The 26,906-nt window shown below is 24.5% G+C and overlaps 1 protein-coding gene across 2 annotated transcripts; it reads left to right on the top strand.

Annotated features, from left to right (window-relative positions):
- Window positions 1–507: 507 nt before the first annotated feature.
- LOC117173380 (leucine-rich repeat-containing protein 47-like) lies at window positions 508–26,827 on the top strand. 2 transcript variants are annotated; one of them, XM_033361906.1, is made up of 5 exons: window positions 508–532; window positions 5,262–6,000; window positions 10,107–10,586; window positions 21,705–22,032; window positions 26,025–26,226. In XM_033361906.1, the coding sequence occupies exons 2-5, from the start codon at window positions 5,412–5,414 to the stop codon at window positions 26,224–26,226; spliced, it is 1,599 nt and encodes a 532-aa protein (XP_033217797.1). In that variant the 5' UTR covers window positions 508–532; window positions 5,262–5,411. The 2 variants fall into 2 exon arrangements, with proteins under 2 accessions (XP_033217797.1, XP_033217798.1); XM_033361907.1 differs by lacking the exon at window positions 508–532 and having other exon boundaries at window positions 5,412–6,000; window positions 26,025–26,827.
- Window positions 26,828–26,906: the final 79 nt, after the last annotated feature.

Below are 26,906 nucleotides of genomic sequence, written 5' to 3'. Positions count from 1 at the left end.
AACATTTATATTTCAAGTATATGAATTTTTATGATGATTGTGATAATTGTGAAATCATATTCTGAATTTCATTTTCAAACTTATATTTACATACAGGGTGGACACGCTGGGGCTTACATACATGGCGAGTCGAATGCTACCCGAATTGCACAACAGCAGGGGAGAAGCCATTATACAGGGGTATTTTCATATTTCGCGCCTTTAAAGTTACATTCGGATCGGCCATTCGGCCAAGTCCGTGCATCTTTGGATCAAGTTTATGTTAGTTTCCATGGTTGCGTTCGAAACTTCAAACGGATACAAGAGTCAAAATAATATAAGTTATATTATATAGTAATTACAAATAATAAGTTTTTTATTAATGATGAAGTGAGACATCTGAACTGAGAAGTAAACGTCATTTTTTTCTGTGCCAATAAAATTATAAAATGGCTGCTGAGTGACAAATACTATAAAATAGTAATAATATTCTGCGCTTCCAGTGGGCGAAAAGTGAATGGTGTTTAACGCTTATTTCTACTGCATAGAAAAGGTATGTTTTGAATAGACAGGATATGTTTCAAATAAAGTGAATAAAATACTACATGCGTAAACTTTATATTGACATTGCCTACATTTACTGACAGCGATTAGGACAAACAGGTGAATCTGAACATAACCATTTGAAGTTTCGAACGCAACCATTGAAACTATCATAGTGTATGTTCCGATTTGAGTATATGAGAGTTTTTTAAAGTTTCAAAGTTGGCAATGCCATGTATAAGCATAGGCATCATTGCGCACCGGCAGCCTATGCTTATACATTGGCATTGCCAACTTTGAAACTTTAAATAACTCTTAACTGCTCAAATCGGAACATACCCATAAACTTGATCCGAAGATGCACGGACTTGGCCGAACGGCCGATCCGAATGCAACTCTAAAGGCGCGAAATACGAAAATACCCCTGTATAAAGGCTTCTCCCCTATTGTAGTGCAATGCGGGTAGCATTCAACTCGCCTTGTATGTAAGCCCCAGCGTGTCCATCCTGTATATTTAAATTTTTTTAAAAATCAATTTACAAGGTAATTAATAAATTAGAGGTCTAAAAATGCTGCTTCAAATTTAAAGGAAAATGTAATGTAAACAATATTTGAGTGTACAAATAAAAATAATTGTTTAATGCTTCTTAGTTTGTAAACTGATTAATTAATTATGAAACTAAAAAGAATATATATATAATTTACTTAAGATTATATAATTGAATATTGAATATAATGTCCATGATAAAAGTGAATTAATACTTCAAATACCACAGTTTTAATTAAATAATTTTTCAAATAATTCTGATGTTGTGAAATGATTATTTGCATTTAATTTTTATAAACGTGTTTTAATTTTGTTCCCCGATAAGTATCAAAAGTTGCCAAGCGATCAAATTTTCAAAAATGAAAGTGAAAATTAAAAAAGGGACACGGGAAATTATTTCAATTTTTAAATGAAAATTATAGTTTAATTCTTTTCATGTTAAATTACTTAAAGATTAAATTTTAAAATTTAAATTTGAGTTAACAAATTGATGATTTACGAGAATGTTATATTATTAAATACCGGTTATAATTGATACAATAACATTTTATTAATATTTTAAATACAAAATTTTTTATTTTATTATTTATTCAAATTTTTGTTTTGTTGTGAAATGAGTATCGGAATGATGATTTCTGAATGATCCGCGTATATATTTTACTTTTTTCTGGAATATTTAAACATTTTATTGATAATACAAATTTTTAGAAAAACACCAAATAAAAATTATTTGAATAATTCATTATAAAAATAATTCTTTAACGCCTTGTATTTTATGAACAGAATAATTACTTATTATTAGCTAATTAATTTTTTACGATATTTGATTACATGAAAATTGCATTCATTGATATAAGATATGAGCTTTTTAATAAAAACATATTTATATTTAACCTATTTCCATTAGAATTATATAGTTTCTCGAAATGTTGATGATGTTTTGAAACGATTATATGAATTAAATTGTCAAAATCATATGTACAAGTGTTTTGTTTCTTACAAAAACGAGTATTGAAGGTTATTAATAACTAAGATTTTCAGGAAAGAAGTTTAAAATATATATAAAATAGGAGTAAATTTATTATTTCAATGAAACAAGTGATTTGAGGCTTTTTATGTTGTGAACCATTTAATTATTTATTAGCTGATAATTTTTTTTACATTTTCTTCATCTTGATTTGCATTAGTGTCAAAGGTTACTAATAAATTAGAAGTATAGAAAACATTTTAAAAAGTAAAATATAAAGTAGAGTACAAATAAATTTATTATTTCAGTGAAATTATTTGATGCTCTTTATGTTGTGAACCATTTAATTAATTATTAGTTGATAATTTTCTTCACACTTTCTTCATGTTGATTTGAATTAGTGACAAAGGTTACTGATAAATTAGACGTATGGAAATGCTGTATCAAAATTTAAAGGAGAATATACACATAATGTTAACATTATTTGAATGTTACGATGAAATTAATTGTATCATGTTCTTTATTTTATGAACTGATTAATTTATTAACAACTGATTCTACTAAAAGTTACATTTTCAGGAATTAGTTTAAAAGCTTAAGATTAAATAACATTTTTTTAAATAAAATGTAAAATGTTGAATGTAAATGTTAAATAAATTTAAATAAAGATTAAAACTCAGTTCCTAAAATTTAAGTAACATAATTTAATTATTGACTTAAAGTTCATATAATGGAATATTGAATATAATTTGAATATTAAAAGTTAATTTAAATTCGCAATTATATTATTTCAATTAGATCATTTTTCAAATGATTCTGATGTACTGAAATGCCATATTATAATTCCGGATTTTTTAAGAAGAAAGAAATGTTTTCTTTTTTTACATCTGAGTAATCGTTTTTTTAATTTTCAAAAAGATAAGTAAAATAAAATTATCCACGGAACTTATTTTAAGAATTAGAACAATAGAAGCGTCTTAATAAACTTGAAAGATTTTGAGAATAATTTTTTTTTAAACAGTTATGCGGAAATTTTGAGCAGTTTATAATTAATTCTGAAATAATAGTTGTTAATTTTAAAGATTTCAAAATTGTTAAAAAATAATATGGAAGATTTCAATAAAATTATTTCCATTTTCCGTGATTTTATTGAAATTTAGGTAAACTTAATTGTTTAGGGCGTCAAGAGAAGGAAAAATATATAGTTTACTTTCATGGGAAAATTTCAAACAATTTTTTACTAATGAGTTCTAAAAGCTCATTAAAAAAGATTCAAAAACTTTTCATATTATTTTATAAAGTAAAAAAAGTTTAACAAGTGTTTAAAGCCACATCGTGTCAAAATAAATAATTTTAGAACAAATTTTAGTAAATTTAAGAGTTATTTACAAGTCTTAACACCATTAAAAAAAAATAAAAATTTATAAGATATTTTAGGACTTTTTTGAAAATTCAGGATAATGACATAAATTCTTTAGGTTCCCAAAACAATTTCTTAAGAATTTTTAATTTGAAAAATGAGCTTCAGCAGAAAGTTCAAAAAAGATTTTGAAACATCAAATATTTCCTTAAATTTTGAGAAAGGGTAGAAGATTTTAAAGCAAAATGTTTTAATTTTGTAACATTAAAAAATACAAAAATAAATTAAACCATAAAATTCTATAAATATTGCGAAAATTGACAAGAATAAAAAAGATTTTTAAACTGCAGACAATTTAAAAAAATGCAGATTTATGTGAAATTTCTTAAACAGAAAGAAAGCCAGACGTTAAAAATTTTAACGTCTGACTTCAAGTTCTTAGAAAAATTGGGGATATTTTAGGCAGTAGATTAGAATTTAAATAACTTTTCTAAATTTCAAGAAAAATTCCAGTCAGATAAAAATATTTTTAAGAATTTAAGAAGTATTGTGTAGATATTTAATTCTAAAAGGGCTCGAACTTTTCCTATTATTTGGTAAAATCCCGTAAAATATATATATTTTTCTTAATCTAGATTTTTTATTGGCGAATTATAATTATAAAAGACCTAAATATGTTTGGAAAAGGCTGAAATTTTTCTAATAATTTGTAAAATCCTGTAAAATAAAAAATATATTTTTTAAATCTTCTGCATTCTTTTCTGGACACATCTTGAATATATAAAAAACTTTCCTAATTGTCTTATGAAAACAATAAAACTTATATAATTCTTTGAAAAAATGCTGATACTTCTTCCCATGTAAATAAATTTAAATATGTGTAACTAAAAAAATATTTAAAAAGCATTGTTGTGTTACGTCAAAATATTGTTTAATTTATTTCTATACCGCACTTCATCCTGAAAATCTATTTTTATTTACAAAACGTCTGTTAAGTTTGTTAAAATGATACAAAGAGAATATTACGTAACTGTAGTTAGGGTGTGAGAAGGTAAAAGTGTTTAAAATAACGGTACGGAATATATGAACGCTCCCTAATAATAGTACTCATACATTTTACGATGCATTGATACACTGAATTCATTCTTTCAGAATCTAATTTCAACAAGAATATAAGTCTTCAGAAAATTTTAACAAATGAATTGTTATTAGAAAATTGAGAAAATTATAAAAATGAGTATAAAAGTGAGCGCGCGCATAATCATCTAGTATTCCATAAAAATTCATAATAAGTTGAAAAATATATTTCAAAAAATCTTGAGAAATATACATTTTGTTTTCGATTTTCCAATGAATCTTATACGTTTTGTTTTGTTTGTTATTTAGAAATCTTTCAAAAACCTTAAAAAGTTTCTTTTTTTTAATATTTCACAATCTACATTTATTTAAACTTTTTTCAAATTTTAAATAATGTTTTGAAAACATTTTAATATCTTTTGAATTTTTTAATTATTCATATTTTTCCTCAATTTTCTTTAAATTCCTGAAAAATACAAAAATTTGCACAAAAATCTTTCACATAACTTTTGGACAATTTTGAAAATATTTGTCAATTTTCTCTTAAAATTAATCTTTTTAAATAAAAAGTCATTTAAAATTTCCATATGAATCTTTAAAAAATTGTATTCTCTTGAAAAGTTTAAGGACCGTAAAAAGCTTATTTTTTTAAATTATGCAAAAATCTACACTTTGTGCAAAAATTTTGAAACATCAGCAAAGCAGGAACATCAGTTCAAAGTTGATTAATACTTTAAAGTTGTAATTAACATTACTTTTTAAATTTGCCACGCAACATCGTGGTGAAGACTGAGATCACGTGATGTAAACACATGTCTACAATTCGCAATTCGCGTTTTCGCCGCCGCAAGCCGTGATTTAACCTCAAAAGTCAAAAAACGAAGACAAATCTCTTTTTTCAAAATTAAATTTTGACTCTTGGAAATCATCCAGCGAAGATGTTAACCGAGGACACTTGGAATGAAGTTATCGTCGCTGTGAAGGAAAACCGGCACGAATTGATCTTGTCTGGACCAACAATATCAAAAAAGATATCAAGTTCTGGAATCGATCCGGCGCTCTTTAACCTCCAAAATCTGAATTTTTTGAATATCCACCAGACGGGATTGCAAGTAATTCCAGAAGAAATTGGAAAACTTGTCAATCTTACCAGCCTTGTGTTGCATTCAAATAATCTCGAGAAACTGCCGAGTTCGATAAAAAATTTAACCAAACTCAAGGTGCTCGACTGCTCCCGGAACAAGCTGTCACATCTTCCTCAGGAAATTAGCCGAATGCCGCAGCTTGCTACTGTCAATTTGGGATCGAATCTTCTCACTGATTTGCCCTCGCAAGCTTCTAATCTAAAATTGGCTTTGTTGGATCTCTCAAATAATAAATTCGATCATTTTCCCGATGTTTGTTACGCGGAACTCGTGCACCTTGCGGAAATCAGAGTGAATGGAAATTTGATCAAGGAAATTCCGGCCAACATCAACGTTTTGGGATCCTTGAAACTACTCGATTTGGCTGATAATAAAATTGCTGGTAAGTTCTTTGATTGGATTTTCTATAGGAATGGTCCATTTTTTAAGGTTAGGAATTTCAAGTATGAATCAGGGTGACGATAGGTCAGAGATTTTGAAAAAATGGCAAATTCAGTGAATTTCTGTAAAAAGTACTTTAAGATAAAGTAATTAAATTTACTTTTTTAAATGAAAATATCAATAGCCACTTTTGCCAATATATTAATCCACGGGATAACCACTATTGAATTCAGTTTTATATTTATGAAAGTTATCTTGAATTATTTTGCAATATTTTAGGGTAATTCAAAAGATTCCAAGGAACTTTCAATGGATTTAAATAATTTAAAGGGATATCAAATGTTTGCAAATATTTTAGTGATTTAAAAAAATTCAAAATTTGTTATATTTCAAAGAATTTGAAATATTTTAGGTTATTTTAAAATATGCCGCGAAATTTTTAATATATTTTAATTATTCCAAGGAATGTCCAAATATATTTGAACGGTTTTGAAGTTATTTAAAAATTTGAAGAAATTTTAAAAAGCTTTCAGAACTTTCAAAGAAATTGAAAAGATTTCCACGGATTTGAAATATTTTGGGATATTTTAAAAGTATCCTCGAAATTCGTCATAATTTTCAATACTTAAAACAGTTATCAAATAATTTTAAAGATTTTTAGAATAATTTTAAAAATTCGACGATATTTTAAAGTGCTTTCAAAACTTTCAAAGGAGTTCTAAAGATTTCAAACGATTTGGAATATTTAAAAAAAAATGCCATGAACTTGTTAATAAATTTCAATAATTCGAAAGGATCCTGAAGTATTTGAAAGATTTTAGAATAATTTTGAAAATTTAATGGTAATTATAAAAGTTCGAAGAAATTTTAATGAGCTTTAAAAAATTTCAAAGGAATTCCAAATTTCATGATATCTTAAAAGATTCCTAGAAACTTTCAATAGATTTAAATAATTTAAAGGGATATCAAAGTTTTAAAAATATTTTCGGGTGATTTAAAAAATCCGAGAAAGTTTGGAATGCTTTCAAAATTGTCGAGAAAATTCAAAAGATTTGAAATATTTTCTGGTATTTAAAAAGATTCAGAGGTGTTTTTAATAAAGTTTAATCATTCGAAGGGCTTCCATAGGGTTTTGCACTTCTAAGGAATTCTGATATTCTAGGATATTTTAAAAGATTTCGCGAATTTTCAAAATAAATAAAAAATAAAATTTTAAATATCTTTAAAAAATTGTAAAGGAATTCAAAATATATCAAAGGATTTGAAATATTTTAGGATATTTTGAAAGATTCTTTGAAATTTTAAACAAATTTCAATGATCAGAAGACATATCAAAGAGTTTTAAAGATTTTTAGAGTATTTTTAGAAATTCGAAACATTTTAAAGAACTTTCAAAGTAACTAAAGGTGTCAAAGGATTTCATAGAAATTGAAAGATTTTTTAGGGTATTTTTAAAATATACCACGAAATTAGCAATAACTTTCAATCATTCAAAAAGTTATCGAAGTATTTGAAAGACTTTAGGGTAATTTTAAACGTTTTTAGGGTAATTTAAAAAATTCCAAGAAATTTTAAAGAGTTTTCAGAACTTTCAAAGGAATTCAAAAGATTTCAAAGGTTTTGAAATATTCTAGGTTATTTTAAAAGATTCCACGAACTTCTGAATAAATTTTTATCATTTGAACGATTTTTAAGGATTCGAAGTATTTTAAGATTTTAGAATAATTTAAAAAATTCGAAGCAATTTTAAAGAGTTTTCAAAACTTTCAAAGGAATTCCAAACATTTCAAAGGACTTTAGGGTATTTAAAATGATTCCAAATGGTTTTTAATATATTTTAATAATTTGAAGAGATTGCAAAGGATTTAAAAAATTTTAGGACTTCAAGAGTTAGAATCGAATTCGAAAGATTTATTTCGATTATAAAAGAATAAATATTAAAAATGTTACAAGATTAAGTTGAAAATTCATCTTTTTTCGTTGAAAAATGAACAAATGTATCAAAAATAATTTTTTGGATGAAGATCCTTCATTTTAGTTGAAAATTCATCTTTAATTGAATATTCTTTTTTTTTTGAAAATTAATTTTGTTGGCTGATAATTTATCTATTATAGTTACATATTTATTATATAATACAAATGTTTATCTTTCGGATTGAAAATAAAACCAATTTGTTTAATATTCTTTATTTTTGTTGACTCAACTTTAATTTTGTTTAAACTAAAAATTCAACTTTTGAATTTTTTGTTTACTAAAAAAAAAGCATTTTACGTAAAATTTTCTCTTTCTCTGAAATTGCAACCGTTTATTAGAAAATAAACTTTTTTGTTGAAAATTTTCAATGATTTAAAGTTCGTCTTTTTAGTTGAAAAATTTGACTTCTGGGTTGAAATTTGAAGTACTTTTTTATAAATTCAATTTTTTGGTTTAAAATTGAACCACTTAGTTTAAAATAATTTTTTGATTGAAGATCCTTCAATTTAATTGAAAATTCATCTTTAGCTGTATGTCCTTTTTTGTTATTAAAATTCAATTATTTGGTTCAAAAATTAACTTTTCTGTTAAGGAGTCGCCTTCTTTGATCAAAAATTAAACTATTTTGTTGAAAATGTGTCAACTTGGACAGAAGATTCGTCCTTTTGGATTAAAAATTCATATTTTTTTATGGAAAATTCAACGGGCTTCTACAAAATTCAATTATGTGGTTGAAAATACAGTGCGACCACTTTGGTGAATTTATCTTTTTAGGTTGAAAATTGAACAATGTATTTAAAAATTGAACTATTTTGTTGATCATTTTATTATTGTGTTGAAAATTGAACTACTTTTTTTAAAACCTTTTTTTTCACAAATCCGTTCTTTTGGATAGAAAATTCATCTTTTAAGGTAGAAAAGTCATCTTGTTCGGATGAAATAAACAAATTTCCTAAATTTTAATTTGAAATTCTTTTCTCCGGTGTTTAATTTTAAAAGATTAAAATTTTGGCCCTTAAAAATTAAAAGTATTTATTATGTATTATATTTGTATGTATTATTTATGATTAAAACTGTTCAAAATTAAATAATTAAAAATTAGAACCTTTTGAATCCTGAAAAAGTTTTCAAAATAAATAGTAATTTTAAGTAGGAAACATTAAAAATAAAAAATGTCTCCTCCGAAAGTTAAAAACTTGAACGAATGCGAACTTCATTTAAAACTAAAAAAGAAATTTAATTGCTTACAAACTAACCATTTTTTAAATTTCTAATTATACTTTCTAAAATTGAACCAATTCAATTTTAATTGCAAAATTAAAACATATGAAAGGGAAAAAATAGATATTTAGCGTCGAAAATGAAAATTCAGAACTCTAAAATTGTAACCATTTAAAATGACCGAAATCATTAAATTACTGATAGCTTAATTCTTGTATTTTTTTATATTAATCTCCGTTTCAAATTTTTGAACTTCAAATCTTTCTTTGGAGTTGATATTCATTTTTAAAGTTTTCCAATCAAATATTTTTCAATATTAAATGATTTATTTGATTCTATTTTTTGATGTTGTACAATTTTTAGGTTTTCAATTCTAAATTGCTTTCAATTTACATATAAAATTAATAAATTCAAAACTGACTATGAAGTCTTTTAATTATTTTAATTATTTATATATTTTTATCCGTATATTATTGTATACTTTTAATTATTGAATTATTTAATAACGGAATTGTCCTGACATTTTGAATATTTGAATTTGAAACTACAACATTGTTAAATTTAAAATTCGAAGCCTCACAAAATTAATTGGGCATTAAAAACTATATTTTTAAATGAAAATTATAGAAATTTAAAAAACGATAAATATATTATTAATAAGTATCACATCATTTTAAAAATCATGATAATGATATAATGATAAAATGATAAAACGGCTGGATAGTCTTGTAGAATTTTAAATATGGACTACCTGTAAAGTATAATTATTCTAAAACAACTTGGAAACTTTCAAAACTTGGAAAACGTGTGGCCACCCTGAAAATTATTTTTTTTAAATTTAATAAAGTTAATAAAATTTATCTGAATAAAATTTCCTTTTACAAGAGTCGTTCCATTTCTTTGTTTTCTAGTCGTTCCTGGTGAATTGGCAGACTGCACAAAACTAAAGGACTTGAACCTGAAAGGTAACAGTCTCTCAGACAAACGATTGCTAAAGCTCGTGGATCAATGTCGCACAAAACAAGTCCTCGACTACGTGCGACAACACTGTGCCAGATCCGACGGGGATTCTGGCGGAGGTGCCGGAAATAAGTCAAAAAAGGGGAAGAAATCTAATAAATCCTCAGAAAATGAGAACATTGCCAACATTGAAAAATTAACCCACGAATTAAAAGTGCTTAAAGTAACAGACGAGGCTCCAAAGATCGCAATCACCGAACAAGTTAAAGCAGTTCGACCTCACATTATTGCCTGTATCGTCAGGAATATGACATTCACGGAAGAGAGCTTCAAAAAGTTTATTCAGTTGCAAACGAAGCTTCACGAAGGCATTTGCGAGAAAAGGCAGGTTGCTACTTTAGCGACTCATGATTTAAATCTCCTCGTCTCAGGTTTGCATTTTTTTCTTCTAATTATCAGGCTTCGGACTCATCAGGCTATTTACACTTTTTTCGTAGCGAGGAGACGATTTTTCTATTATTTCGAAAAAAATTATACTGATGAGACTATTTTCTAACAATTTAATATTAAGTTAATATTAACTCTGAATAATGGGCATTATTTAATTTAATTCAAAACAACGTCTTTGTACTTTAGATTATAAAAATATGATTTCTTAATATATTTTTAAATTTTCAAGTTTAAAAAAAATGAACTAAACAAAATTTTGCTTTTCGACATCACTCTTTTCATAATATTTAGCTTAAGATTTAAGACAAAAAGGTCATTTTCATTATACTTGTTTTTTAAGCAAACATGAACTAAAGGGTCTTATTCTAAAAAAAAAAAATCACATAATTGGGAATGGTGGTCTACCATTTCGCCGCCTGGCGTTGAAAACTGGAACTAGAAAGAGCAGGTACAATTTGAAAGATGTAAATTAATTTTTGCATAAAAGTGTCAGGGTGGCCGCTGGAACGGGAAAACCGGGAAATGACAGTGAATTTATTTTTTGACCAGGAATTTTACCAAATTTTTAGAATAAAAATGTTATCCAACTTTGATTTCAACCGCTTTTTAGGTAATTTGTTAAATTGTGATTTTTATAAATTATTATATCATTTAAACCGGGAATTTTACGAATTTTCAGAAGAAAAATCTGCCCAAGTTCGATTTAAAAAATTTCACAAAAAAATTAAAGTACATTTTTGAAGATTTTAACAATTGAAAATTAAAAGCATTTGAAGTTGAAAATTTTTGTTAAAAACAGTTTAATTTTATCAACTGTAAATATAAATTATTTTTTAAATGGATCTGTACTCTAAGTATAGAAATCTGAACAATAATTGATTTGACCAAACAATTCTAGACCCGTTCAAAATTTGAGAATTTCTAAATTGTAACTATTTCAATTCGAAAGTCTTGATAAGAATTGAAATTAATATATCATTTATTCCGATTTTTTTTATTTTGCTACCACATTGACAATAAGATTTTAGAAAAATTCAAAATTATTCAGATTTTATTTTAAAAGGTTAATTTTATGTTTTAAAGTATGTCGATAAAGAATCTGAAAGATTTTAGAACAATTTTTGGAATTAAATTTGTTTGATTTGTAGAAGTTTCAGTTATTTTGTAAAGAATCGAAAATAATGGAAATCTTGAATAGATTCGCAAAAATTAAAAACGAAATGTACATTTCTTTGCATTACCCTCCACATTTGTGCACAGACTACAATGAGAAATTTTCTACATTGTGTGTTAAAAACTATTATATCAAATTCCTATTACAATTTCTTTTTGTGTGTACCTTGGTTTGGCATTGATTATTCAGATATTGTAAAATAATGTTCACATTTTATTTTTCCTGATCCTAATAAGATTCTGTTGTGGTTGTTTAATCCTTTTTCTTATAGATGGGTAAAAGACTTGCAAATTATCTAAATAAAATGTTTTATTTTGATGAAAATTAGAAAAGTTATATACTTTTAAACTTTTGAAAATTTTCAAAAAATAGAAAAAATTATTTTTTTTATAGATCCAAACATTTCATTCAAAATTTTCACCAGATTCCAAATATATTTCAAAACTATTCTACCCGAATTTTTCGATTGGCCCAAAATTTAAAAAATTATAGCATTTTCAAAATTTTCAATTTTTTTTAACTTATAAAAATTGTTGTCAAAGTTTCTCATAGATGGGTCAAAGACTTGTAAATTGTCCAAATAAAATGTTTAATTTTCATGAAAATTGGAAATGTTATATACTTTTCGAAAATTTGAAAATTTTCAAAAAATAGAAAAAAATTATTTTTTTCATAAATCCAAAAATTTTATTCAAAATCTTCAGTAGATACCAAATACATTTCAAACTATTCTAGCCGCATTTTTCGATTAGCATACAATTTAAAAAATTATAGCTTTTTCAACATTTTAGACCATTTTTTTCAAGTTTCAGAAAATGTTGTCAATGTCTCTGATACTTGACAAAAATACTCGCAAATTCTCCAAATGAAGTTTTTAATTTGGATGAAAATTAAAAACGTTAGTGTAATGTAATCGTCCAAATTTTTGATCTCTGGTTTTTAACGGATCTTTACGTTTCGGCGCGCACAGAATCCGAAAATCATAAAATGTTGTCGTTGGCTGTCTGTCTTTACGTCTGTCTGTATGTCTGTATGTATGGTTACCTGAATGTTGTAGCCACGCTAACTTTGGAAGAATTTGCCCAGTCGAGTCCGCATTTGATACACTTCTGAAGGTCCCCAAAATAAAGGCTAGTTCGTTAATCAGATATTTCGAACCAAAATTAATAAAAATTGAGTGTAATTTCAAAATTTTGAAATTTTTGTTGTTGAAATTTAATAAATCTTCAAAAAATAGAAAAAATAATTTTTTTCATAGATCCAAAAATTTTCACTAGATAGCAAACATATTTTTAAACTATTTTAACCGAATTTTTTGATAAGCCCACATTTTTAAAAATTAGAGCCTGTATAACCGAACAGTAGAGCGCGAAGCGCGATTATAGCAATGAAAATATAATCGTCAAGACCGTAGGTGCTTTGAGAACCTTCTTTAATGTCAAATTAAAAAAAAAAGTTTCAGCTTTACTTTATGATTGTAGTTTATGAGAGGTTTGAATTACAGTATTTGTTATAATTTTATATATTTTTTAAAAAAAGGATAAGGATTAAACAACCACAACAGGGTCCTATTAGGACCAGGAAAAATAAAATGTGAACATTATTTTGCAATATCTGAATAAGCATTACCAAACCAAGGTACACATAAAAATATATAATAGACATTTGATATAATAATTTTTAACATAGAATCTAGAAAATTTTGCATTGTGGTCTGTGCATCAAGCGCGAAGCGCGAGAATGAACAGTCGCGGGCCCTAGGCGCGCTCAAACTAGAGAGCGAAGCGAGCCGCGCGCCATGAGCATGTGCCTGCCAAGCGGGCAGATTTTTTAAAATGTAGATTGTTGAAGAATTTGGAAAAGGAAGCTGAATTAAAATTACGAAAGATTTCAAGAGAATTAAAAAATTTTCTTTAGACTCCCAGAAAAAGAGCTTAATGGTTTTTTATTTTGAAAAATTAACTTTAGGATAATGTTCTAAAATATTTCAAAGTATTTCCAAGAAATTTTCGAAAAAGAATCTGGAAGTCTACAACAAATTTTTATGTCTTTAAAAAATATGCTCTAGATTGTTAGGGAAATTTAAAGTTATTTTCTGGCAGAGTTTAGGGCAGTTTTTTTTATTTTGAAAAATTTTAAAAAATTGTAGTGTAAAAAAGTTTCAAGTTTAAAAAAAGAAGTAAAATTATAGATTGTAAAGAAATTGAATTAATTTTAATGAATTCATTTAAAAATTTGCTTTTCGTCATAACTATTTTCATGAAATTTAGCTTAAGATTTAATAGAAAAGGGAATTTTGATTATACTTGTTTTTAAATTAAAAATGAACTAAAGTTATTTCAAGCTAAAAAAAACGTTGTTAACAATGATTGATAAAATCGAGGATAATATTTTATTGTTTTGGAAAAGAACTTGAGGTAAACTTTTCAAATTAGTATTTCACAATTTTTGTTATTTATTTAATAATAGTCTTTAGGGTTTAATGTTTTTCTCGCACAATTTAGTTAATATTAATTAATAATATAATAAAGTTACAACTATTTAATCCTAATGTACGTTTTTATTAAGAAACTTTTATTTAGGGATTATGAAATATTTTTGTAAACAATAGGTTGTCATAGATAAACTTTTTAAAATAAAAACGTACGAATGAGATTTGCAGCGAATCTTTTAAAGAATAAAATATAAGCGCTACAGAATTCGAAATAAATAAGAATTACGTAAAATATTATTGATCTACTTTTTTAAATAAATCAAGTAAATTAACTTTTCTGTTCGAAATTTATATTTTCGAGTTAAAAATATAACTGTTTTGAAGAAAACTCATCTTTTTGATTTGAAAATTCAACAGTTTGGTTTAAAAAAAATTTCTTTCTTGGCTAACAAATCTTTTTTGATTAACATTTGAACTATTTTCTTGAAAATTCGTCTTTTTGGTTCGAAAATATATCTTTTTAATTTTAAATTTCATCTTTTCTGAGCAAAAATGCAACTGTGGTTCAAAGTTAATCGGCTTAGTATGAGGCTTCAACAAATCGATTGAAAATTCATTGTTTTAAAAAAATTAATTCCTGCTTTCAATTTGAAATTAAAATATGGTTTGGTTGAAATATCAACAATTATATTTTTTTTATAAGAATCCACCTTTTTTGGTTAACCTAATACTTCAATATTCTAACAAATCCTTGAATTTTAAAATAAAAAAGACTATTTTTCTACCAAAAAGGATGAATTTTTATCAAAAAATATTTTCAAAGTGAATTTTAAAGATTTTATTCACGAGAAGAGAGATATTTTGTATGATTTTAAATATTTTTGGGAATTTAAAAAGACTTCAAGGAATTTTTTATTAATTTCATTAATTTCAAGGGATTTCCAAGCGTTTGAAATATTTAGAATTAATAATTTTCTAGAATTTCAGAAGATATGGAACGATTATACAGGACCTTAAAAGTTTTATGATATTTTGAAAGATTTCACGGTTTTTTAAGGCTTCTGAGGGTTTAATGATTATAAAGGTTTTTTAAAGCTCTTAAGTTATTTTAATAAATTTTCCAGGATATCTGGAAACAGCACCAAATTTCATGGAATTTTACGAAATTTAATAATAATTTAGTGTTTTTTAAAGAATTTTTTGTTTTAAGTAAGAGATTTTTTAGAGTTTCAAAGATTTTAAGAGATTTAAAATTATGTTTAGGAATTTCGCTGAATTCTTTTGAATTTTTCTAAATTAACTTAATTCGATGTTTTTTTTACTTTATTAAAGTATTTATTTAATTTATCGTGAGAGGGATTTCAAATATTTTAGGAAATTTTAAAATATTTCAAGGCATTTTCAAAATATTTAAACAATTTCAAGGGTTTTGATCATTTTACGGAATTTTGAAAAATTTTGCATGCGGTTGTAAAGAATCTCCTAGAATTTAGGAGGATATAAAAGCATTTTACAGGATCTAGAAGGTTTTAAGATTCAAAGAATTGATTATTCAGAAGCAGGGAGAAATTTTATAGCATTTCAAAGATTTCAAATATTTTTTACAATTTATTTGGAATTTGCCCAGGATTCTTATTAATTTATCCTGAATTATTTTAAGTTCTTTTAAATTCTTCCAAATTCACTCTATTCTACTCAATTCAAAGGATTCTTAAAAAGTGTTTGCTTAATCCATCTTGAAATCTTTAAAACTTAAAACTTTCAATCAGTTCAATCAATTTAATTTTCAAATTCATTTGAATTTTTTTTTTAGTCATTAGTCACTTTTTTGAAATTATTTTTTTGGAATTCACCCCGAAGTCTTTTGAATTCCCTTGAATGTTTCTAAGCTCATTTCAAAGATACTGAATTCTATGAAGTTTTTTCATATTTTAAAATTATTTGCAATTTAATTAATTTTTGTTGTATTCGTCTTTAATTTTACGAATTTCATCGAGTTCTTCTCGCTTACCTTAAATTCTTCTTAATTCATTTCAATTTTACGGAAGTCACTAAAATATTTTTTATTACAAATTTTTTTTTAATTCATTTGAATTCTTTTGAGTTTAACTTGGATTGTTTTGAAATCTTATGAATTATGCCTAATTTTTTACCATTAGAGCGTGAAACAAGTACACTATGAGCCTTACAAAAAATACTCTTTTTCCATATATTTTCTCTCATAGGGATTCTGCTGATGTAATTTAAAATAAAAAATATTATTTTTTTATGAAAAATGTTAAAATTGGCAACAAAAAAACATTAATTTTAACTATATTTTTTGAAATTTAAATTTTTCTGACAGTCGGTTCTTACCAAATTCGAAAAAATAATTGCATTTTAATAAATGACGGCTTATTTTTTCCGGAAAAACATTCTCTACAACTCTGTTTTAAATTTTGAATGTAAATTTTTCTATGGCTAAAATCGTTAGAACATTTTTTTAAGAAATTATTTTTTATTACAAATAATTCAATTTTAAGATTATTCAGTTATTTTAAAAATTAGAAATAGAAAAAATGTAGAGAATTGTTTCCCGAAAAAATAAGCCATCATTTATTAAAATGCAATAATTTTTCGAAAATTGGTAAGAAGCGACACACAGTGGGAGGAAACAAATCTTATGAACAAATTGACCAATAGTCTTATTATCGGTAAAAAAAAATTTTTTGCTAAAAGTGCTTCATATTAATGTAGAAATGACATTTAATTACAATAATAATTTAAAAGTTTATAATAGACATTGTTATAAACACTTCTTGTGGCAAAATATTAAAAATTTTCAAATTATAATTTCCTTCAATCACCAGAACGATTTCAGGTATTCTTTAAAATAATAAATATTTAATAATATTTGATAGAATATAACAATTTAAATTTTTATAAACAAATTCAAAATTTTGGCCCTTTCGCATAGAAAACAATCTTTCTGTACTGAAAATGTTTTAGGCTATTGGACGAATGACTGCTAGTTATCGCAATGGTTATTGTTAACTTCTCAAATATTTTTGTTCATTCCATTTATAATAAATAACTGAAATAATAAACAAATTATTTGTATTCTGCACGAAAACTGTCTTAAAGAAAAAATAGTTAATAGAAAATATTTTGAAATTTCTCACTTATTTTCGATTTTTTTCAAACTTTAACAATAATTTAATTAAAATTGTTCAAATTCAATCATTTTTTGATCTCAATATATTAAAATATGTTCAATTTCGCCTGTAATGAGGTTTTATTGATTAGAATTGGTTGAAATTTAACTAAGTTATCCCATACAAAATTTTAAAAAAAGTAAAAAAAAAATTATGTAAGAGGTGCTTTAAATGACGGGCAAGGATAATAAATTTGAAATTTTTTCATTTGAATTCGGAATCGTTTTATTCTATGTATGAAATACTGTATGATTAAAATATTGCAAGATCAAAATTTTGGTATTTAAACATTATTGGTCTTGAAAATTGAAAAATTGGTCAGAGTAAGGTTAGAGAATTTAAAAAAATTGAAGTTTCAGGCTACCCTGATATACTATTTTTGTTAGTAATTTTTTATTTGTCTTGTATTTTTATTTGATTTTTCCTGGCGATTCTATTAATTCAGGAAAATACCTGAAGAACACCAGATATGTCAGCGATTTTTTTTTAAGGTCAGAGAATTTTTTTTAGGGCTTGATTAATTTTTTTTGCAATCTAAAATTGAATAAAAATTATACTTTGTTTGTCAAAGTAGCTTTTTATTACTGTTTTGAACTATTTTTTTGTTTGAAAATTCTTTTTTTTTTATTAATTTTTTCAACAGACAATTTAACTCTTCTATTTTTAGTTAAAAATTGATAGGTTTTTTGTAGAAAATTCAAGTTTGAACATTCATTTATTTGAAATTTTTTGTCTCTCCTGACTGAAAAATATTCTTTAGCTTATGTTAAAAATGATGTTGTTTTTATCTAAAATACGTCATGTTAAATAAAATGTTATTTCTTTGGTTAAAAATGAGCTATTTTGTTGAAAATTCGTTTTTTTCTTTTTTTGAAAATTAATTTTCTTTTAGTGAAAATTCAACTATTCCAGTTGAAACTTGAACTTTTTTTAACAGAAAATTTAACTATTTCAGTGCAATATTCCATTAGTCGTTAAAGATTCATAATTTTATTTGAAAATTCATTTCTCCGGTTTACAATTCAAATATTCCAGTAGAAGTTTTATTATTTTGGGTAAAAATTCCTGACTTTTTTTTAAAATGTAACTATTTTTTTGAAATTTTTTTTTTGTGAATAATTTTTTTTTAAGTGTAAAATTATGTATTCTAATTGAATATTGCATCATTTTAATTAAAAATTTAAAAATGTTGTTGAGGATTAATTTTTTTTAATGAAAACTTAACTATGCATTTTTTGGTTGACAATTTACCTTTTTTAGTTAAAAATTCATGTATTTTAATGAAAAATCGTCTCTTTTTAGTAGAAATGAATCTTCTTGATCGTAAATGAGATTTTTTGATTAAAATTCTATTGTTCCAGTTGAGGATTCATTATTTTATTTAGAAATTCATCAGTTTGGTTAAAAATTAATTCTTTTAACTGATGTATTTTGTTGAAAAATCGTTATTTAGGTAGAAAGTTGATTTTCTTTTTTAAAAATTCATCTTTTTGGTTGAAAACTCAAGTATTCCAGTAAAATATTTATCATTTTAGTAAAACAAAATATTTTAAAAAAATAAATATACCTTCTTAGTTTTAAATAAAAATTTTTGGTTGAAAAATAATCTTTGTTAGTTCAAAGTTGAACTACTTCGCTAAAAAGTTGTGTATTTTGTTGAAAAACAGTCTTTTTAGTAGAAAATAAATCTTCTTGTTTGAAAAAAAACATCTTTTTGGTTAAAAATTAAATTATTCCAGTTAAAGACTCATCAGTCTATTTGAAAAATCATATTTTTGGTTTAAAATTCAACTATTCCAGTTAAAGATTCATCATTTTAGTTCAAAATGTATGTATTTTGATGAAAAATCATCTTTTTTGTTGAAATTTCAAGTATTCCAGTTAAATATTTATCATTTTAGTACAAAATGTGTCTCTTTGATTCAAAATTTTCATTTTTTATTTGAAAATATATGTATTTAGTTGAATTATTTTGAATTTGAATTTGGTTGAAAATGATTCCAGTTAAAGATTCATCATTTTAGTAGAAAATTCATGTTTTTACTTCAAAGTTCAAGTATTCCAGTAAAATATTTATCATTTTAGTTGAAAATTGATCCGTTTTGGTTGAAAAGAAAACTTCTGAGTTCAACTGTTTTGTTAAAAATTCATCTATTGAGTATTCTAATATTACGTCACGCTTGGTCGGCAAGTGTTGTTTAGAAAGGAGTTTGCCTAAAATTAATTAATTTTCGGTTAAATTAAGTAAAAAAATCGTGATATAGCTTTGGTTTTAAGAAAGAAGAGCCATTTATTTCATTATTGTTGGTAATTTGGAAAATGTGCGATTAGGCAGTCCATCACGAAAAATTATAATTTGCCGTAATTAAGTTTATAACCTCAATTGCTGGCGAATTATATCATAATGCTTTTCGATAATCAGTAATTTAACTATGTTTATATCAAATAAAGTTATATCAAGGAGACTTTAAAGGATTTTAAAATATTTTAAGTGATCTTCGGATTTCTCCAGAGATTTTTAACGATTTCAAAAAATTTGAAAGGATTTTAAAAGAATGCAGAAGATGATGTAAAGATTTGAAAACACCAAATCAAACCATTCTTCGTCCGACAATTCATTAACGCAGAAAATGAATGAAAAATTGAAAAAAAAACCGCAACGAATTTCTGAAAATTCAAGTGATTTTAAGGAATTACTATAGGGACTCCACGGGATTTTAAGATTTTCTTTTAAAGGATTTAAAAATCATTCAAAAACGTTTCAAGATTTACAAGAAATTTTAACGATTTAAATAAATTTTAAGAGACTTCAGGGGATTAAACTGAATTCAATGATTTAAGGATTTTAAGAGATTTTAATTACTTTTAGTCAATTTTGAAATGTTTTCAATGATTTCAAAGAAGTTGAAGGGAGTACAAAAAAATTCAGAGGACTTAAGGATTTATAAGAACTAAAGTGATTTCAAGGAATTACTAGGGACTTGGCGGAATCTTAAAGTTAAAAATTCATCTATTCCAATTGAAGATTCGTTATTTTATTCGAAAATTCATCACTTTGGTTGATTTTTTAAAAATTAATTTAAAAAAATGAAAATTAAACTATTCCAATGTTTGTTGAAAAATTTTCAGTTGAAAATTCAATTCTTGTTGTGTTTAAATAAAAAAAATTCCACTTGTTGATTCATCATTTTAGTTATAAATTCATCAGTTTGGTTGTAAATTAAATTTTTTAACTCAAAATTTAACTATTCAATTTTTTGTACAAAATTGATATTTTTTGGTTCAAAAGTCAACTATTTCTTTGAAAATCATGCATTTTGTTGAAAAATAGTATTTTTGGTGGAAAATTAATTTTCTTGTTTTGAAATTCATCTTTTCGGTTCAAAATTAAAATATTTCAGTTAAATATTAATCATTCTAATTAAAAATTGATATTTTCTGGTTGAAAATTTGTCTTTTTTAGTTGCAAATTCATTTCTTTTGTTTAAAAATCTTATCTTTTTAAAGAAATCAATCTTCTTGGTCGAAGATTCGTATATTTGGTTAAAAATCAAATTATTCTAGATAAAGATTCGTAATTTTGGTTGAAAATTCATTTTTTTTTAATTCAACTATTCCAGTTAAAGGTTCATCATTTGAGTTAGAAATTTATCAGTTTGGTTGAAAATTCATTTTTTTAAACTTAAAATGTAACTATTCCATTTTCGGCTAAAAATTGATCTTTTTTTATTTGTTCAAAATTTACCTATTTCGTTGAAAATTTGTATTTTTCATTCAAAATTCAACTTGGTCGTTGAAAATTTATGTAATTTATTGAAAAATCGTCTTTATGGTCAAAAAATCATCTTTTTGGTTGAAAATTCAAGTATTCTAGTTAAATATTAATTATATTAATTGAAAATTGATATTTTTGGTTGAAAATTCAAGTACTTCAGTTATGTATTCGTCATTTTAGTTGAAAATTTATCCTTTTTGGTTTTAAAAAATGCGAAATTTAACAAAGATCTCGACAGATTATAGAAGTTCATATAGGATTTCAACGGATTTTAAATCTTTCAGGGGTTTTCAAAGATTCGCAGCATTTCACGCGAGTGTATGGAAGATGTATATTTTATACCAGATTACCAAAATATTTAACCTCTCGATTAATTATTTAAAAAATAGCGTGCTACTATTTTGATAATATCTTTCAAAATGTATGATACTAATGACACTATTTAAATTTCTTATATGACCCCGTGGCCTGATTTATTTATCCAAATTGAGAAATATTCGTTATTATGTATTATTTTTACAGGAAATATCACCTACACGGCAATGCCACCCCAAGAGATTCAAATCAAGCCTCTGAATCGAACTAAAAATTACTCAGGTGCGGCTCTTTTCCGCAAATTGCAAACAGAAGCGGAGAATTTGCGAAAGGAGAAAAAGCGAAATGCTTATTCAGGAATTCACAAGTATTTGTATTTGATTGAAGGGAAGCCACTTTTTCCGTGTCTTCTCGATAACGAGATGCAAGTCATTTCCTTTCCACCAATTACAAATAGCGATATTACAAAAATGTCGGCGAGTACGAAAAATATGTTAGTGGAAGTCACGAGCGCGACTTCACAGCAAATTTGCAGGTAGAGTATTCTTTAAAAATAATTTATTTATTACTTTAGGTGGATTATATTGCATTTCCATAAATATAGTTAAATTTTTAACAAAGTAGTTGTTTTAACAAACAAACCGTTCATTTTCTACCTAATGAGAGACGAATAATTTATAAATTGGTTCAATTTTCGGAAAAACTAATTCAAAATTTCACCAAATATTTGAATTCTTAAGCTAATAGTTGAATTTTCAACCTGCAAAGATGAATTCTCATTCAAATGGTCGAATTTTTAATGAAAAGATTAAAATTTAACCAAAAAAGTGGAAGTTTTTACAAAAAGAAAAGAAAAACGAATTTTCCAAAAAATAGTTGAATTTTCAACTATAATGGCGAATCTTCAACTTTGTTTTATTTTCCCAGATAAGTGATGGACCATATTGAATTTAATATGAAATATTTCGACTTCTAAAAAAATTAATAAATTTTGAAACCAAAAGGACGAATTTTGAACAAAACAGTTGAATTTTCAAAAAATAATTAATTCTCGAACAAAATAGTTGAATTGTCAACCTAAAAAGATGCATTTTCAACCTAATTGTAGGATTTTCAAGCAAGAAAGTTTTAAATTCATCCAAAAATAGTTACATTTTCATCTAAATTTCAACCCAAAAGGGCGAATTTTTAACAAAACAGTTTATTTTTTACGACAATAGTTAAAAGTTCGAAAAAAGTAATTCAATTTTTTTTTTAAATAGCTGATTTTTCTACCAGATAGCTGAATTTTTTACCTACGAAGATGAATTTTCAACAAAATACACAAATTTTTAACTAAAAGAGATGTGTTTTCAATCAAAAATTAAGTCTTTAATTTTTCAGTTGATAAATAAATTTTCAACAACAAAAAAACGTATTTTAACCAGTTCAATTCAACTAAAACATACTACAACAACAAAACTATTTTTTAATCAAATACATACATTTTCTACCAAATAATTGAATTTTTCACTTATAAAGTCTAAAATTTCAACGAAAATTGGTTCAACGAAAAAAATTAATTTTTAACCAAATAGTTGAATTTTTAACTAAATCGATGAATCTTTGAACATTAAAAAATAAACTGTTTTACAAAGTAGTTTAATTTTAAACAAAAAAAAAGAATTTTCCACAAAATAATTAAATTTTTAACCAAAGAGATGAATTTTGAACTAGAATTATGAATCACTAAAAAACTAATTTTCGACATTTTTTTTGTTGACTAAGAAAATTAATTTAGTACAAACCAGAGGGAAAAAATGTATGAATTTTTTAACAAAAAAGATCAATTTTCATCTGAATAGTTTAATTTTTTATTTAAAATAGATTACCTACCAGCAAAGCAGCTCAATTTTCAATAAAAAAAAGATTAATTTTTAACCAAATAGTTACATTTTTTGGATTTTCATTTAAAAATATTAATTTTCAGACGAAAATTGAATAGCTAAATTTTTTAAGTAAAAAAAAAATTATTTTAGTCCAAAAGATACGAATTTTCAACAAAATTATTAAATTTTTAACCAAAGAGATGAAGTTTGAACTAGAATTATGAATCATAAAAAAAAAAAATAATTTTCGAAACTTTTCTTACTAAGAGAATTAAGTTAGTACAAAAAAGAGGGGAAAAATGCATGAATTTTCAAACAAAAAAGATCAATTTTCATCTAAATGAAAATTCATGATTTTTGGTTAAAAATGCAATTGTTTGGTTAACAAAATTTTTCTTTGGATTGAGGATTTAACTATTTATTTGAAAATTTGAATGTTTAAAAACTAAATTCGACTTTTACTGATTTCAAATGCAAACACATATTGGTTAAAAAATATCAACTATTACATGTTTCGTTAAGAAATTGTCTTTTTTGGTTACAAAATTAACTACTTGGTTTAACTTGAAATATTAGAAATTAGTAAGAATTTCTATTTGAATTTAATATTAATATCTGCACTAACTTTATTTCCAAAAATTTATTAGTTGCAAATTTAATTTATTACAAATTTGTCGTTTTTGAGTATTCGACTAATTTTCTTGGTCAGCAAATCAACTTTTTGATTCAAAATTACATTATTTTGTTGAAAATTCGTATTTCTTCGACTAAAATAATTTTTTTTTACTTGCAGATTTAACTATTCAATTTTCGTCTGAAAATTAATATTTTCAAATGAAAATTCTAAAACTGTAACTATTTGGTTAAAAAGTAATCTTTTTTGTTTGAAAATTGAACTGCTTTGCTGATAGTTGATCTACTTTGTATTAAAAATGAAACTATTTAGATAAAAATTGATCTTTTTTGTTTAAAAATTCATGATTTTTTAAAAATTAATTAATTTAATTAATTAATGTCGAAAATTATTTTTTTAATGATTATTAATTCTAGTTCAAAATTCATCTCTTTGGTTAAAAATTTAATTATTTGATTGAAAATTCGTATTTTTTGGACTAAAATAATTTTTTTTTATTTAAAAAATTTAACTATTCAATTTTCGTCTGCAAATTAATATTTTTAAATGAAAATTCAGAAAATGTAACTATTTGGTTAAAAATTAATCTTTTTTTATTGAAAATTGAACTGCTTTGCTGACAGGTAATCTATTTCATATTGAAAATTAAACTATTTAGATGAAAATTGATTTTTTTGTTTAAAAATGTATTCATTTTTTGCCTCTTTTTTTGTACTAAATTAATTCTCTTGGTCAAAAAAATGTCGAAAATTATTTTTTTTAATGATTCATAATTCTAGTTCAAAATTCATCTCTTTAGTTAAAAATTTAATTATTTTGTTGAAAATTTGTTTTTTTTTTTTTAATTAAACTACTTTATGAAATAGTTTTTTTTTTTTTGTGTTCAAAGATTCATCAATTTAGTTTAAAATTCAATTATTTGGTTAAAAATTAAATTTTTTCGTTGAAATTTTAGACTTTATAAGTGAAAAATTCAATTATTTAGTAGAAAATTTATGTACTTTAATAAAATATAGTTTTTTGTTGTACTATTTGTTGGTTATATTGGCTAAAATACGTTTTTTTGTTTTTGAAAATTTATTTCTCAACTGACAAAAAAAAAACAACAAATTTTTAAGGAAATTGTTAAATTGTCAACCAAAAAGATGACTTTTTCAACCAAACAGTTGAATTTTATATAAAAATGCGCATTTTTAACCAAATAGTTTAATTTACAATAAAATAATATAAATTTTCAAGAAAATATTTGATTTTTTAACCGAAATTTTCTCACGAAAATAATAGAATAAATGTTTCGAAAAAAATGTACTGTTATCCTAAGAAAATAACGAATTCCAAAGAAAATAGTTAAATTTTCAACCAAAGAGATGTCTTCAAAAAGAAGAAAAAATCAAAGAAATTTAATGTAATTCTTAAAAATAGGTATTTTAACAAAATACCTGAATTAGTAACCTGATAGTTGAATTTTCATCTAAAAAATATGTTTTTGGTCAAAGAAAATTAATTTCGTACCATAAAAGACGAATTTTTAATAAATTACACAAATATTCAACTAAAAAAGACAAATTTTCAATTAAAAAAACTAATTTTCATTAAAAAATTTAACGAATTTTCCAGAAGATGAATATCTAACAATATTTTATATTAAAATAATTATTTTATGCAAAGCATTTGAATTAAAACTTTCTGAAAAAAATCGGTTAAGCTCAATTTAAAAAGTTAAAAATTAAAGTGTTCCACTTTATGTAATTAGTTCCATTTCAAATTAGAATCGTTCGTTGCAAGACATTCCTTTTTTAATAGATACTTTCAAAAATTCCTGATATTTCAAATAGAAATATTGCATTTTCAATCAAAAAGATGAATTGTGAATGAAAATGATAAATCTTTAACCGAAAAACATATTTTTACAAATTAGTTTAGCTTGAAATCAAGAAGTGCTCTTTAGAACCAAAAAAGATCAATTTCCAACTAAAATGATAAATCTTTGGAAGTAAAAATTGTAAAAACTTGTGTTTTTTTTAGACAAGTAATGGACCAGTTCCTGAAGGAACTCGTAACCCTGGGACTAGGGTGCTCACTAGACTCGAGCGATTCTGAAGAATTTCACAAACTGATAGTAGAGCAGGTGAAAGTTGTAGATATGGAAGGAAATATGAAACAAGTTTATCCTTGCAGGACAGATTTAAACTTTGAGGACAACAGTATCGCGATAAATCGCGAGTAAACACACCCACGACTTTTAGGAATATATAATAAAATATATTTAATTGTCTACTACACACTGTCGACAAAAATTACAAATCAGAAATCACGAGCTCCTCCTCTAAATGTAAAGAATCTTCATTCTTTTTCTGTTCTGAAACAGATTCTTTTTCATTTCTTTTTACTTTCTTCAAATCTATTCGAATGTATAGGATTTATAAACCTTTTTATTTCGTTACATTCAAATTGTTACCGAGAGCACAGTTCTTGCACAAAATATTTCTTTATTTTTGCACGTTTTCTAAGGAATTTTGTTGTTGTTGCGATTTGAAGGGAGAATCAAGAATTAAAAGTGAAGTTTTTGCCATTTTTTTTTTTTTGCATTTTTAATTTCTCATTTTTTTAAACAATTTATTTCGTAAAGTTTATTTAATGAACTTTTGCTTTTTTAGTTAAGACTTTATAGATTGTAGATTGAACAAAATGAAAAAAGAGTACCATTTAAAGTTACTCTATTTTTGGATTAGGTTTTGATTTATTTATTGATTTGAATAATAAATATGTATTTCCTAAATATTTATAGGAGCAAAACTGAAAAATAAATTTAAATATTTTTAAGGAAATTCTAATCTTTATACAAATTGTGTGTTTTTTTCTGATGAAATGTATTTTATTTTCAAATGCTATGCGTAAAAAATATTT

This window comes from Belonocnema kinseyi, chromosome 5, assembly GCF_010883055.1.
Source record: "Belonocnema kinseyi isolate 2016_QV_RU_SX_M_011 chromosome 5, B_treatae_v1, whole genome shotgun sequence".
Taxonomy (NCBI): domain Eukaryota; kingdom Metazoa; phylum Arthropoda; class Insecta; order Hymenoptera; family Cynipidae; genus Belonocnema; species Belonocnema kinseyi.
Note: the sequence above shows the minus strand (reverse complement) of the source record. Positions and strands in the feature narration are given on the sequence as shown.